Here is a 16,904-nt window from a genome sequence, read left to right as displayed (position 1 = left end):
AATGCTGCTCTGCTGGCCAGAGTGGTCAATATACCTTGTATCACTCTCTGTGGCCACTCATTTATGTTTTGGTTTAAATGTGGTGAAAATGAGAGCAGGGTAATTTTCTCTATCAATAGTAAGACCTAAAAAACATCTCCCATTGTAACCATCTTATTTGACAGTTAAATGGGACCCATTTAGGACAAGAAGAATAGAGGTGACCATTACAATACTCTATACTTGAAGGAGTATGCATTGAAGCCACACAATACATCAAGGGCACGGCCACTTTATTCTCCACAAATGGCTTTTCACAAATGGCTGCTGAGATGCAAGCTGCAGACCCTGATTTCACATCATACAGTAGGACCTTCATTTCACATCCTTGACAGAACCCTGCCCAGCAAACAAGGAACATTCCCAGAATGTTCTAGATAGTGTTTTATGTAACATTAGAATGATAACATCCCAAAAACATAAAAAAAATGTTTTTTTAATGTTTGAAATTAAATATCCTTGTAATGTTCTCCTAAAATTCCCCAAAATGCACAACATATGCAAAAACCACCAAAGAACATTCCCCAAAAGTTCTCATTAGATTTCCAGGTAATGCAATTACACAATGTACAGTAGCAGCAATGTTTTCCCAGCAAACCACATTTTGTTCTGTGCAAGTTCCCAGAACATTCATTAGGTTGTGGCAAATGTTTTCAGAACACAAAAACTGTCCAGTCGTGCTGATGATTATACATTTGCATAAAACATTTGCCTATTATTGCAAGAATGTCCCCACAACACATTTTATCTGTTCTTTAGCGGTTCACATAATGCTTCATTAGGTTGTGGGAACAATCTGGTGGGAACATTGTGGGTACAAAACACAAAAAAACTGTCCAGTTGTGCGGATGATTATACAATGTTTCTTTAAGGGTGCAAAAAACATTCACCTGACGTTACAAGAACATTCCCAAAACAAAACATGTTATGTTCTTTAAAAGTTCCTAAAACATTTAATTATGGGGATATAACAGGAGATAGGTTCCCAAAACACAAAAACTTTCCAGTTGTGCTGACATTCAAATAACGTGCACAAAACACTCCTTTGATGTTGCAAGAATGTTGACAGAACAGCCTTTGAGTTCTTTAAAGGTTCCCAAAACATTTAATTAGGTTGTGGTAACAGTGTGGGTACATTACAAGAGATGTCTGGGATGTTGGAAGACTATTCTTGTGATATTCATGAAAGTTGCACAGAACATTCACACAATGTCCAAATAAGCCAGTTTTTATGATGTTCATAGCACATTTGTTTTAGGTTTAACATAATATTCCATTGACATACACACAATATACAGTACATTTGACCTTGTCTTGGAAGTACTCAGAACATTTAAAGAATTTGGATTTTAGGACTGACTACACAGTGATAGAGACACACATGGCATTTACATTTAATTCATAGGACATTTGAACAGAATTTAAATCATACACAAACAACCATATGTTTAACACTTTATTTATCCATATTTTGTTGTTACAGCCTGAATTCAAAATGGAAATATTTTCTTACCCATCTACACACAACACCTCATAATAACAAGTGACAAACATGTTTAGACATTTTTGCACTTTTATTGTAAATGGAATACATAAATCTAATTTACATAAGTATTCACACCCCTGAGTCAATACTATGTAGAACTACCTTCAGCAGTGATTACAGTCTTTCTGGGTAAGTCTCTTAAGAGCATTCCACACCTGGATTTGCAACATTTGCCAAATATTATTTTCAAAATTCTTAAAGCTCTTTCAAGTTGGTTGTTGAGCCAGACAACCATTTTCAGGTCTTGCCATAGATTTTCAAGTCAATTTGGCCTTGTGTTTTGGTTATTGTCCTCCCGAAAGGTGAATTATTATCCCAGTGTCTGGTGGAAAGCAGACTGAACCAGGTTTTTCCTCCAGGATTTTGCCTGTGTTTAGCTCCATTACGTTTATTTTTTATCCTGAAAAACTCCCCAGTCCTTAACAATTACAAGCATGCCCATAACATGATGCAGCCACCACTATGCTTGAAAATATGGAGAGTGGTACTCAGTAATGAGTTGTATTGGATCTTCTTTATTTATGTTTACCCATCTACCATTAGGTGACATTCTTTGTGAGTCATTGGAAAATCTCGCTAGTCTTTGTGGATTAATCTGTGTTTCAAATCCACTGCTCGACTGAGGGACCTAATTGTATGTGTGGGGTACACCAATGAGGTAGTCATTCAAAATTCATGCAGCTTACTATGTGACATGTTAAGTGCATTTTTACTCCTGAACTTATTTATAGGCTCAAGACATTTCAGCTTTTAACTTAATTAATTTGTAAACATTTTGAAAAACATACTTCCACTTTGACATTATGGGTTATTGTGTGGAGGCCACTGACAAAACATCTCAATTTAATCATTTTTAAATTCAGGCTGTAACACAACATGTGGAAAGTCAAGAGGTGTAAATACTTTCTGAAGGCACTGTAGCCATGGCAGTATGGTCAATCAGGAATGCCATGATTCCTTCTGTGCCTTCATAGACATTAGTAACCCAGGGAAATACTGGTAACTGGGTTATTCACCATCACTTCACCCATCCTCTTCAGATGCTGCGTACTTCCACTATCCAAAACTATGAGTTCTGATCTAGGATCACTTTTGCTTTTAATAAAAATAAGACTGGGAGGGATCATATCAAGCATCCTAAAGTAGGAATTATATTGGGTGCGTTTTTGAAGTTTAACAGTCAATGTATATACAATGTTCTATTTTTTTTACAGTTAGCCTGAATTCTGCATTTCAGACTGGATTTATAAATCTGGACAAACAAAAGACATCTCTGTTAGTAGATTATATCTGAGCCTCAATTTCACAGTTGTTTAAAAATAAAAAATAAATCTTCAGCTTTGCAGCCAGATCATTAAACCTCTGCACAACCAGTGGATATCTGTGGTATTGTTGGGTGTTTTCTCAATCTAATTATGATCAATCAGGAAAATGTTTAGCTAGGACTCCGATACACAGCCGGGAGCGCTACAGTACAGTAGCAACATAACGTTGGATGCCAACCGGAGATAAATCCACAGAAAAAGAGGCGACAACGGTAGCCAGCTAGCTAGGGCAACGGTGTCCTTTTCTCCTGCCTGTCAGGCACTGTTCTCCAGGCATTAGTGGGTGCTGGCTAGTTAGTTAACTAGGACTCCAGTAAACAGCAAATGGGAAAGCTAACACAATGGTACTGTACTTCGCCACTGAAAGGCTCAGATAATACTTTTTTTGCCCTTTTGACCCAATTTGACCCACATTTTAATTGCATAGACAATCAGGAAAAAATGTAGTGTATCAAAAGACTCACAAGCATGAAGATGGCGTGCTCAATGGGGGGCGTTTATGCACTAACCAATGGGATGCTCGTGGAGGGGCGTTCATGCAGGAACCAATGGGATGCTCGAGGGGGGTTCCTGCAGACATGCAGGAACACCCCGAATTGTGGGCCGAAATCACAGACTATTGGCATGACTGGACACTGTTTGTGCCATGAGAACATTTGCCGTGATATAATGAATGTTCTGGGAACTATTACAGACCTAATTTTGGTTTGCTGGGTGCATTACAACAAGATCAATATTTTGAGGGGAAAAAATTAATGTACTTCAAACTCATACAAATATGTGTTCTGTAAGGCATAAACGTATATGCACACTTGTAAATAAACAGACATGCATTACATTCAAAATATAAAACATCAATCCAAAACTATTTTTTAAAAACAGCACTCACTTTCAGCTATGACAGATCGTCCTGTCCAGTCGTCATTAATCATCTGGATATTCCCAAAATGGATGTCGCTGAAGAAGATGCGATTGGTCCCTCCACCGGTTTTCTGGCGGTAATCAAAGGTCAGCGCTATGACATTCTTGAAGTAGGCAGGCCTCTCGAAGGGCTGGACGGGTGAGTTGAGGTCGCTCTCGTCTGAGAGGTGGATGCTCTTCAGTAGGGTTCTCTCAGAATAGAGCAGGTAGCCCTCGTAGCGCTCACAGGCGAAGCCATCTTCTGCCAGGTGGCCATGGGCACAGGAACAAGTCCTACGTCCGCTACCCAGGTGAAAGCAGAGCTGCTGACAGCCTCCGTTGCTCCTGGCACATGGGTTGGTACCTATTGTGGCAGAGACAAACACTGTGTTCAAGACTTATTCTACATCCGTTTACTTTCCACTTAGTTTCACGGCTATGAAGTTATCATTGTTATGATCATTTTTACTGTAGTGCCAAAATTAGAAGTGCTAGTGTGATATATATATATATATACACTGCTCAAAAAAATAAAGGGAACACTTAAAGAACACAATGTAACTCCAAGTCTATCACACTTCTGTGAAATAAAACTGTCCACTTAGGAAGCAACACTGATTGACAATACATTTCACATGCTGTTGTGCAAATGGAATAGACAACAGGTGGAAATTATAGGCAATTAGCAAGACACCCCCAATAAATGAGTGGTTCTGCAGGTGGTGACCACAGAACACTTCTCAGTTCCTATGCTTCCTGGCTGATGTGTTGGTCACTTTTGAATGCTGGTGGTGCTTTCACTCTAGTGGTAGCATGGGACGTATTCGACAACCCACACAAGTGGCTCAGGTAGTGCAGCTCATCCAGGATGGCACATCAATGCGAGCTATGGCAAGAAGGTTTGCTGTGTCTGTCAGCGTAGTGTCCAGAGCATGGAGGCGCTACCAGGAGATAGGCCAGTACATCAGGAGATGTGGAGGAGGCCATAGGAGGGCAACAACCCAGCAGCAGGACCCTTACCTCCGCCTTTCTGCAAGGAGGAGCAGGAGGAGCACTGCCAGAGCCCTGCAAAATGACCTCCAGCAGGCCACAAATGTGCATGTGTCTGCTCAAACGGTCAGGAACAGACTCCATGAGGGTGGTATGAGGGCCCGACGTCCACAGGTGGGGCTTGTGCTTACAGCCCAACACCGTGCAGGACGTTTGGCATTTGCCAGAGAACACCAAGATTGGCAAATTCGCCACTGGCGCCCTGTGCTCTTCACAGATGAAAGCAGGTTCACACTGAGCACATGTGACAGCGTGACAGAGTCTGGAGACGCCGTGGAGAACGTGCTGCTTCCTGCAACATCCTCCAGCATGACCAGTTTGGCGGTGGGTCAGTCATGGTGTGGGGTGGCATTTCTTTGGGGGGCCGCACAGCCCTCCATGTGCTCGCCAGACTGCCATTAGGTACCGAGATGAGATCCTCAGACCCCTTGTGAGACCATATGCTGGTGCGGTTGGCCCTGGGTTCCTCCTAATGCAAGACAATGCTAGACCTCATGTGGCTGGAGTGTGTCAGCAGTTCCTGCAAGAGGAAGGCATTGATGCTATGGACTGGCCCGCCCATTCCCCAGAACTGAATCAAATTGAGCACATCTCTGGACACTACACTGACAGATACAGCAAACCTTCTTGCCACAGCTCGCATTGATGTGCCATCCTGGATGAGCTGCACTACCTGAGCCACTTGTGTGGGTTGTAGACTCCGTCTCATGCTACCACTAGAGTGAAAGCACCACCAGCATTCAAAAGTGACCAACACATCAGCCAGGAAGCATAGGAACTGAGATGTGGTCTGTGGTCACCACCTGCAGAACCACTCCTTTATTGGGTGTCTCTTGCTAATTACCTATCATTTCCACCTGTTGTCTATTCCATTTGCACAACAGCATGTGAAATGTATTGTCAATCAGTGTTGCTTCCTAAGTGGAGAGTTTGATTTCACAGAAGGGTGATTGACTTGGAGTTACATTGTGTTGTTTAAGCGTTCTCTTTATTTTTTTGAGCAGTGTATTTTATCAATTGTAGAAAAAGTGAACACATCAAACCTATGAAATAAAACAAATGGAATCATGTAGAAACCAAAAAATTGTTAAACAAATTAAAATATATATTATATTTGAGATTCTTCAAATAGCCACCCTTTGCCTTGACTACAGCTTTGCACACTCTTGGCATTCTCTCAACCAGCTTCATGAGGTAGTCACCTGGAATGCATTTCAATGAACAGGTATGCCTTGTTAAAAGTACATTTGTGGAATTTCTTTCCTTCTTAACACGCTTGAGATAAAAAAAATTGTGTCGTGACAAGGTATGGGTGGTATACAGAAGAGCCCCATTTGGTAAAAGCCCCATAGCCCCATTTGGTAAAAAAACAAGTCCATATTATGGCAAGAACAGCTCAAATAAGCAAAGAGAAATGACAGTCCATCATTACTTTAAAACATGAAGGTCAGTCAATAGGGAAAATTTTAAGAACTTTGAAAGTTTCTTCAAGTGCAGTCGCAAAAACCATCAAACGCTATGATGAAACAGGCTCTCATGAGGACTGACACAGGAAAGCAAGACCCAGAGTTACCTCTGCTGCAGAAGATAAGTTCATTAGAGTTACCAGCCTCAGAAATTGCAGGTCAAATAAATGCTTCACAGAGTTCCAGTAACAGACACATCTCAACATCAACTGTTCAGAGGAGGCTTTGTGAATCAGGCCTTCGTGGTGAAATTGCTGCACAGAAACCAGTATTTATTTAACCAGTCAAGTCAGTTAAGAACAAATGACTGCCTTCCCCGGTCAAACTCGGACAACACCCTATGGGACTCCCAATCACAGCCGGATGTGATGCAGTCTGGATTTGAACAAGGGTGACACCTCTTGCACTAGGATGCAGTGCCTTAGACCGCTGCACCACTCAGGAGCCCTAAGAAGAGACTTGCTTGAGCCAAGAAACACGAGCAATGGACATTAGACCAGTGGAAATCTGTCCTTTGGTCTGATGAGTCCAAATGGAGATTTTTGGTTCCAACCGCAGTGTCTTTGTGAGACGTGGTATGAGTGAACAGATGATCTCCGCATGTGTATTTCCCACCGAAAAGCATGGAGGAGGTGGTGTTATGGTGTGGAGTTGTTTTGCTGGTGACACTGTCAGTGATTTATTTTGAATTCAAGGCACACTTAACCAGCATGGCTCCCACAGCATTCTGCAGCGATACGCCATCCCATCTGGTTGGGTTTAGTGGGATTATCATTTGTTTTTCAACCAGACAATGACCCAAAACACACCTCCAGGGCTATTTTACCAAGAAGTAGAGTGATAGAGTGCTGCATCAGATGACCTGGCCTCCACAATCACCCAACCTCAACCCAATTGAGATGGTTTGAGATGAGTCTGACCGCAGAGTGAAGGAAAAGCAGACAACAAGTGCTCAGCATATGTGGGAACTCCTTCAAGACTGTTGGAAAAGCATTCCAGGTGAAGCTAGTTGAGAGAATGCCAAGAGTGTGCAAATCTGTCATCAAGGCAAATGGCTATTTGAAGAATCTCAAATAAAACAATATCTTTGGATTTGTTTTTTTGTTACTACATGATTCTATGTGTTATTTCATAGTTTTGATGTCTTCACTATTATTCTACACTGTAGAAAATAGTAAACATAAAGAAAAACCCTTGAATGAGTAGGTGTTCTAAAACTTTTGAACGGTAGTGTTGTCACTTGTGTATAGTACTATACATGCACTGTCTGTAACTGCAGTTCTGTATTTCCCTTGTGCTAGATGGCTCCCAATTGATTTTGACAAATACAGTGCCTTGCGAAAGTATTCGGCCCCCTTGAACTTTGCGACCTTTTGCCACATTTCAGACTTCAAACATAAAGATATAAAACTGTATTTTTTTGTGAAAAATCAACAACAAGTGGGACACAATCATGAAGTGGAACGACATTTATTGGATATTTCAAACTTTTTTAACAAATCAAAAACATTGGGCGTGCAAAATTATTCAGCCCCCTTAAGTTAATACTTTGTAGCGCCACCTTTTGCTTCGATTACAGCTGTAAGTCGCTTGGGGTATGTCTCTATCAGTTTTGCATATCGAGAGACTGACATTTTTTCCCATTCCACCTTGCAAAACAGCTCGAGCTCAGTGAGGTTGGATGGAGAGCATTTGTGAACAGCAGTTTTCAGTTCTTTCCACAGATTCTCGATTGGATTCAGGTCTGGACTTTGACTTGGCCATTCTAACACCTGGATATATATTTTTGAACCATTCCATTGTAGATTTTGCTTTATGTTTTGGATCATTGTCTTGTTGGAAGACAAATGTCCGTCCCAGTCTCAGGTCTTTTGCAGACTCCATCGGGTTTTCTTCCAGAATGGTCCTGTATTTGGCTCCATCCATCTTCCCATCAATTTTAACCATCTTCCCAGTCCCTGCTGAAGAAAAGCAGGCCCAAACCATGATGCTGCCACCACCATGTTTGACAGTGGGGATGGTGTGTTCAGGGTGATGAGCTGTGTTGCTTTTACGCCAAACATAACATTTAGCATTGTTGCCAAAAAGTTCAATTTTGGTTTCATCTGACCAGAGCACCTTCTTCTACATGTTTGGTGTCTCCAAGGTGGCTTGTGGCAAACTTTAAACAACACTTTTTATGGATAGCTTTAAGAAATGGCTTTCTTCTTGCCGCTCTTCCATAAAGGCCAGATTTGTGCAATATACGACTGATTGTTGTCCTATGGACAGAGTCTCCCACCTCAGCTGTAGATCTCTGCAGTTCATCCAGAGTGATCATGGGCCTCTTGGCTGCATCTCTGATCAGTCTTCTCCTTGTATGAGCTGAAAGTTTAGAGGGACAGCCAGGTCTTGGTAGATTTGCAGTGGTCTGATGCTCCTTCCATTTAAATATTATCGCTTGCACAGTGCTCCTTGGGATGTTTAAAGCTTGGAAAATCTTTTTGTATCCAAATCCAGCTTTAAACTTCTTCACAACAGTATCTCGGACCTGCCTGGTGTGTTCCTTGTTCTTCATGATGCTCTCTGCGCTTTTAACGGACCTCTGAGACTATCACAGTGCAGGTGCATTTATACGGAGACTTGATTACACACAGGTGGATTGTATTTATCATCATTAGTCTTTTAGGTCAACATTAGATCATTCAGAGTTCCTCAATGAACTTCTGGAGAGAGTTTGCTGCACTGAAAGTAAAGGGGCTGAATAATTTTGCACGCCCAATTTTTCAGTTTTTCATTTGTTAAACAAGTTTGAAATATCCAATAAATGTCGTTCCACTTCATGATTGTGTCCCACTTGTTGTTGATTCTTCACAAAAAATACAGTTTTATATCTTTATGTTTGAAGCCTGAAATGTGGCAAAAGGTCGCAAAGTTCAAGGGGGCCGAATACTTTCGCAAGGCACTGTACATACTGTAGATTAGGAAAGAAACAATGCAGCTGCTGATGGTGATTGGTGAGAATCAGAAAAGAGCATTAAGTTGAAACCTTAACCTTTCTCCCGGCCTCTATTGAAGACTGTCACATCCTTCAGGTTGACCCCGAGACCACTTCTCATGGTGACTGCCTCACTGGCTTCACTTTTGAAGCCTCGCCGGATAGAACCGTTGGAGTGAGCTCTGAGGACAGAGAGAGAGAGAGAGAAAAGTTTTCAAAAGTAATCAAGGACACTTTCTTCTTAATTCTTTTATGATTCTTAAAAGTACTTATCAATGTCACTTTATCATACAGAAATGTCATTGATAATGACATTGCGGTATGCTAGTACATTTACATAAATATGGTGCCCCTCATGTAAAAAAATCTCCGCTGAGGTTCTCCACACTGAGACCTCTGGGATGAAGGGGTAATACCAGGTTAGATGATCAGACTTTACAGCCCAATCTGTGTGCATATAAGGAAATATTAAATTACCTGTCAGACCAGTAGATGTAAGCTCCGAACACGGCCACAGAAAAGAGGTCTACGTTGGCCGCTGACAGTACAATCTCCCTGCTCTCACCCGTCTCAAGGTTGATCCTCTCTATCTTGTCGGTGCGGGCGTCACACCAGTATAATCTGTTTTCCTGGAAAGTAATTTGAAAATGCACATCACCAAACTATCCCCCTATCCTCTTATGGGGTACATTGGGTACATTATATCCACACAAAGAAGGATGAGGTTAAGATGCGGGTATGAAACTACTTTAGAATGAGGTGGATGGATCAGAGCTAATAGGACATGTATGATCAGGAGGTGTCTGGTACTGTACCTCATAGTCTATGGAGATCCCATTGGGCCAGGCAATGCCAGAGTTGACCAGGGTGACCTGATCGGAGCCGTCTAGACGGGCTCGACCTATGCAGGGGCTCTGGCCCCATTCTGTCCAAAACAGATACCTGAGACAGATAGATAGAAGGTGGGTGATAGATAGAGGGAGAGAGCGAGAGGGTGGGGAGAGAGAGAAAAAGAGAGGGCAGAGTGGCAAACCCAGAAACATTATTAACATCCAACTGGTTGGACAATTGGAACAGATCTGAAAGGACAAATTGTGTGATCTAATGTGATACCAAAGTTATCAGAGGCTATGCAAGTGAAATCATATATTGTTACAATTTAGTTCCGCACAAAGCTCTTCTTACAGTAGGCATTTCACACCGTGTCAACACCAGATCATGAAAGTTTAGTGGCAAACTTAAAATGAATCCCACTGCACTACACAAAACAAACATCAATGCAGGGGACATGTTCGACTGGTAAGCCTAATGACATCAGTTGGCCTTCATCTGCTACATGATCTATTTTCAGTCCAGAAACAGCAGTATGACCCAATGATTATTATCCAGCAACATCTTGATCTCTTTCTGGAGGTGGTCAAGGCTGTCTGACTCATTTCACTCCCTGCTGGTCAAAAACATTTCCATTTCCTCTGCCCATTTTCAACTTTATCTCTTCTTAGTGACTGTCTGTCTGCTACCCATTAATCTTACACACACACACACACACACACACACACACACACACACACACACACACACACACACACACACACACACACACACACACACACACACACACACACACACACACACACACACACACACACACACACACACACACACACACACACACACCCTTTCTGTGGATGAACAGCGATGGCTCTAGGTTGGTCAAGTCCCTCGGAGATGACTACTGAACGGTAGGCACCACTAACACGGGCAATCTCTATGAGGTTGAAACCATGGTCTGTCCAGTAAAGGTTACCTGTGGGAGGAACATAAAGATACTGGTATTAGAGTTGTATAAAGAACAGTTGTATAAAGGACATTGTTACAATAGTTTTAATGCATACCGTTATTTATACAAGTTAGTCACATCGAGATAAAATCTCAGGAAATGTTTGATGAAGGTACCCACATAGGGCCGCTTAAAGTAAGAAGATATTTTGTACATTTTACAGAAGACGATACTGACCAGCGATCCAGTCCACTGCGATGCCCTCTACCCTGCTGATGCCCGTAGTAATGATGTCCTCCCTCCAGGTCTGATCCCTCTTGGCTCTGGAGATTGTGTTCAGGCCCATGTCTGTCCAGTACACTGTGTCATTCCCTGTGGAATGGTAAGAAACAAAGTAAGAAAAATAACTGAACTGCACACTTGTGGTATTCTACAGTATATTAGTTGGTGCATAGACTGCAAACTTTTGGTATTCTTTAGTAGTCATGCGTAGACTTGAGCTCGTCAGTAATAATTTTCACCTCAATTCCAAGTGTGTGGACCTGATCTTTTTGTACTATTGTGGAAAATGTAGGCACATAACATAGCCTCCCTATTAATGTTAGTGCTTTTTATGGAAGTAAGCTTATTATTATTACAACTACATGCTCCATTTCACAAAATGGGGATGTAAATTATGATTATTGTTCACATATCCATTCAGACCTTATTTCCTTGTTGAAATGCAACATCGGGACATGAAAAGGCTATTGTATACCAGGTTTTATTGGAAAACAAATTGCATATGTAAAACATCGCATCTAAAATGTTATGATCCTTTCTGATTATAACTCTATTTCATATACGACAGGATGAAATACAAAGTCATTCATTTCCGAGTCCAGCCTTAGAGCCTTAAGTACATTTCGTTATTTGCCTGTCAGTTCAGTGGGCCCAGGTTGTTGGGAGGATAGGCAGCGCTATGTGTTTATTTGCACCCTCCTGTTTATACAGAATTCACACTCCGTTAACACATATCTTACATGTGACAGGATCCAGCTGGAAGGCTTTCATCTTTTTCACGCACCAATGACCTGCTTCATAATGATATGCAAATTGTATGTGTGAGCTATCCACCGCTGCTGTAGCTGGTTGACTCTGTGCTTAGCTGTGTGTTTGCATGGTCACCTGTATAACAGCAGCAAAGGGGAGGGTAACGAAGACCTTATGCACACAAAAGCCTACGTTTTTAGCTTTAGACTAGTTTCCTAATTTCCTAAAATGCAAGCTGTCGCACATCAAGATTACCATTGACACTCAGGGTCTCTGAGACATTTCTGACATCCACTTCCTTTGAGCTTTCCATACTGTGAGAACTGCTGCCTTGCAACACTTATTTTCTGCCAAAACCTTCATCCCACTAGACACACCACGTCATTTCAACGTGGATAATTGGGTAATATTTGGTTGAGACGTTGATCAATGAGGTCACAACCGATATTCACCCACTCAAAAAGAAAGCCAAAAGTTAGTTGAATTTCCAATGTGTATCACCAGGCTTTCAACCAAATTCCAATGGAAAAACAATGTCAGATTTCTGGTTTAGTCGTCACCCAAATGTCTATCACTGCGCTTTCTAGACAACCATTTCAAAGCCCAGCAAAAAGTTCAAATGGGACTAGGTCAGATATGTTGTTTACTTATACAACAGATTCATGTGTCCTCAATGCGCTTCATGTAATAGCACAACCACATGATCTGGATTGCAGTTGAGATTACATTAAAAGTACATGGTTCAAGTGATCAATGCGATTATTATTACATCATTTGTGAAGATCTCCACAGACCTGCGACGACCTACGCATGCTATCTTGAACATGCACGCTTTATATAACTACATAAACAGACATTTATAGTTACAGTAACCTCAAAATGTGGCCATGTTACTCATTTGAAGTTTGAATGTTATATTAGTTTGGAAGATGGCCTTAACTTTAGGCTATTTACTGTATTACAAAAGTAATATTGAATAGTGTTTGGTTGACGACAACCAAATTTCAACATTTAAGGAGATGTGTTTAATGCTTAGACAGTTCCATCTGAGCCATTGGCTTAATTACATTCTTTCATTTATTTTTGGGGTTGAGTTGGAGATGTGAATCCCATTATCATTTGTATACTTGTCAACAAGTTAATAGGCTACTCATTGTACTTCAAAATTGATATTAAAATTTGTGTTAGGTTGAAAACGCAACCAAATATCAACATTTGCAGGAGATTTATATTCTGCTTGGATTGTGCCATCTGTGCCACTGATTTAACCTGACTTTAATTCCATTTGGATTACAAATGAATAATTGATATGTTAGATTCACGTCTCCATCGCAACCAGAAATCTAAATTGACAACCAAAAACAATATCACGAAATATAGTTACATTTGAGATTAATCAGAGCTTGAAACCCTTGGCCTATTGTATTGTCTATTTTTAGTTGAATTTTGGGTTGAATTATAATAATAGCTGTTGATGACTTTGCAAATACTATTTAGGCCTAAATAACATCATTGATGATGCGTATATGAGTGATAAAGTATGGCCACATTTCATTTGCTCTGGTAAAATTACTTTGATAGCAACAGTGAATCTACAGTATTTTGTTTTTAAGTGGAGCTCTCTCAACAATCATTCTCATGACAGCACATTAGTAATATTTAGTGACAAATATAGCTAAGCAGGGTTTGGTTAAAATCCTGGATGGGAGAACAAAGAGTAGCTGTATATAGATACATTTTTTCTTCTATATATCGTTGAAGATCTGACATTGTTTTAGATGTACAAATTCAACATATTTTAAACAAAGTTTGTCTACGTTGAAATGTGGTTAGCATTATGACATCCTCTGGTTAAAAGTTCACCCTCAAAATAAAAGTCCACATCACCAACAACCTATCATGGTCCAAACACACTAGGACAGTCGTGAAGAGGGCACGACATAGCCTATTCCCCCACAGGAGACTGAAAAGATTTGGCTATGGGTCCTCAGATCCTCAAAAAAGTTCTACAGGTGCACCATCGAGAGCATCCTGACGGGTTGCATCACTGCCTTGTATGGAAACTGCTCGGCCTCCGACCGCAAGGCACTATAGAGGGTAATGCGCACGGCCCAGTACATCACAAGTTTTCTGCCATCCAGGACCTCTATACCAGGCGGTCAGAGGAAGGCCCTAAAAATGGTCAAAGACTCCAGCCACCCTAGTCATAGACTGCACAGAAAGCGATACTGCCAAGTCTATGTCCAAAAGGCTTCTTAACAGCTTCTACCCCCAAACCATAAGACTCCTCAACAGCTAATCAAATGGCTACCCAGACCCCTCTTTTACACTGCTGCTACTCTCTGTTTATTATCTATGCAGTGTCACTAACTCTACCAACACGTATATATTACCTCAACTAACCGGTGCCCCTGCACATTGACTCTGTTCCGGTACCCCCTGTACATAGCCTCATTATTGTTATTTTACTGCTGCTGTTTAATTATTTTTTACTTTTGTTACTTAAGGGCTTGTAAGTAAGCATTTTACTGTAAGGTACTACACCTGTTGTATTCGGCGCATGTGACAAATACAATTTGATTTGTTTTCCATGTCACAATACGTTGACAAATTGCATTGAAACAACGTTGATTCAACCAGTTTGTGACCAGTGGGATCCTATTCTATCAAATGTGGGCAGGTAACAGCTTTCCCCTCCACTCTTATCTCTAAATCATGTGCTATTTTTGTAAACAAAGGTTTTATGCAACACTTACAATGCTACTGTGCGTACATGTGCTAGATAAAGCTTCCCTTTCCCAGTAGGCCTATATGAGTGTTGTCATCAATGAGTGTTGTGGCAACATATACATTATATGAAGCACAACTTGCCCTTAGTTTATTAATTTGACAGTGCATGTTCAAGCACTTGTCAGTGTAATAAATCCACCATATTTAGAACATGAATTATGCAAGAGAAAACCCATTATATGACAAATGCCAGCACAAGCCATTGGGTTAATCCATTACCATTTCCTTGTTACCTTCATTTGATACAATATCCGGGGAATTGCTTTGTGTCAGGCCTGGTTCAGGGGCATGTGGAGAATCGTTTGGTGTTTCTCACGAGTCTCTATTAACATGGACTTATTACTCTTTCATCTGTGCAGCCCTCAACAGCACCACTAACCATTATTCAACAGGGTTAGAGAGAATACTACAATAAAGGTTTTTCTCTCTCTCATTTTTTTGCGTCTCTCTATCCCTCTCTATTTCTCCCTTTCTCTCGCCATTTCTCTCTTGATTACAAACTGCCATTTGGAGTAAGTTTTACGTATGATGCGGAAGATGTCATGCAGGGAACAATATAAAGGGGTCATAAAATCAATGAACTGTAGGTTTAACTGTTGACTGAGGGGATGTAGTTAATGACCGTGTCCCCACTCTTATTTATTATGATCTGAGATCAGCAGTCCTACTCTGAGACGCTTTGTGAATATGGGCCCTGGTGGTACCTACCTGCATGGAAGTCCACCCCCACAGCGAACAGGGTCCCAGTAATAGGCATCAGAGCCTCCATGTTGTCATTGGGGTCCAAGGCGATCCCTCTGATCCCCTCATGGATGGAGTACATCAGAAATGACTCAATGCCTACAGTGAGAAATGATCCCATTACTGTAACATACTGTTAAGTCTCTTGTGAATGACCTAACATAAATGTTAATGGAGTGCACACAATATGTGGTTCTGGATTCCAAGATTAACACACTGTAAATAAATATGCATAGTGTACATTTATTACAGTCAAAGTATGTTTTCGTATGATTACAGAGGTTTCTATAGTACTTATTTGGAAACAGTGAATTCATGTCACAGACCTTGTGGTTACTCTGATGCTAGGGGGTCTGAACTGCTCAATGCATTTTTTGCATGGTCACTTAGGTTGTGTGTCCTAAACAGCCCATAGAGCCAATAGGGCTCTGGTCAAATGTACTGCAGTATATTAGGATGAGGGTGCTATTTGGGATGCACATTCAGTTAGAGCAGACTTTCAGTCTTACCCTCACAGGACATGCGGTCGGTGCGAAGGCTGTAGCCCACAGTACAGGAGCAGCTGCGGGTGTTCTCTGACGTGGGGAAACAGAGCTGGGAGCAGCCTCCATTGTTCACCTGACACGGGTTCCTTCCTGGAAAGGCCATGGTGAATTGTGTATTAATAAGGATATAGGACACTATTGTTAGCTTCATGGACATCTTTACTCAGATCAAATCTGAAATGTTATTCAGAGCACTATAGGTACTGTAGTACATCATGGTGTCACATTTCTGGAATTGATAAGTGCATAAATAAATGTGTGTAAGTGTGTTCCTTACCTCTCTGTCCCTCCCTGTCGTAGACCTTCATGTGAACCACTCCGCTAGTCTTATTCCTCAGAACCACAGGATTTTGTCCGTCTCTCTTGTTCACCGTCCCCAGATGGGCTGAATCATCATCGGCCCACCACAGTTTGTTACCTGAAACAAGGAAATGTCCTTAGAAACCCCATTATCACCATTTATGTCTGAATTGTTATTGTGTTATTTAACCCTTATTCATTCCAGAAGTCCCATTGAGGTCAACATACCTCTTTTACAAGGGAGACCTACATATATTGCATGAATGAAAACTGGAATATATGAATTCTGACAATGCAATAGGCTACTAATGATGCAACGTTTGATGTAGTGAAATCCTCAAATGAAAAATAAACCAGTAGCGTTGTTGACCCAAAATACTCTATCCTGAGCCTCTACTACACACAGGTACGTG

At 41.2% G+C, this 16,904-nt stretch overlaps 1 protein-coding gene across 1 annotated transcript in view; it reads right to left on the bottom strand.

Moving 5' to 3' along the window:
* Positions 1–16,904, bottom strand: part of lrp1bb (low density lipoprotein receptor-related protein 1Bb) — a 433,776-nt gene that overhangs the window by 104,203 nt on the left and 312,669 nt on the right. Inside the window, exons 33-41 of the mRNA XM_046364065.1 lie at positions 16,469–16,609; positions 16,156–16,281; positions 15,614–15,745; positions 11,321–11,455; positions 10,981–11,110; positions 10,119–10,245; positions 9,781–9,932; positions 9,361–9,485; positions 3,800–4,174 (exon numbers count right to left, since the gene is read on the bottom strand). Coding sequence (XP_046220021.1) covers positions 3,800–4,174; positions 9,361–9,485; positions 9,781–9,932; positions 10,119–10,245; positions 10,981–11,110; positions 11,321–11,455; positions 15,614–15,745; positions 16,156–16,281; positions 16,469–16,609 — 1,443 coding nt within the window. The remainder of the gene's footprint in view (positions 1–3,799; positions 4,175–9,360; positions 9,486–9,780; positions 9,933–10,118; positions 10,246–10,980; positions 11,111–11,320; positions 11,456–15,613; positions 15,746–16,155; positions 16,282–16,468; positions 16,610–16,904) is intronic.

Source organism: Oncorhynchus gorbuscha, linkage group LG09 (assembly GCF_021184085.1).
Source record: "Oncorhynchus gorbuscha isolate QuinsamMale2020 ecotype Even-year linkage group LG09, OgorEven_v1.0, whole genome shotgun sequence".
Classification (NCBI taxonomy): domain Eukaryota; kingdom Metazoa; phylum Chordata; class Actinopteri; order Salmoniformes; family Salmonidae; genus Oncorhynchus; species Oncorhynchus gorbuscha.
Note: the sequence above shows the minus strand (reverse complement) of the source record. Positions and strands in the feature narration are given on the sequence as shown.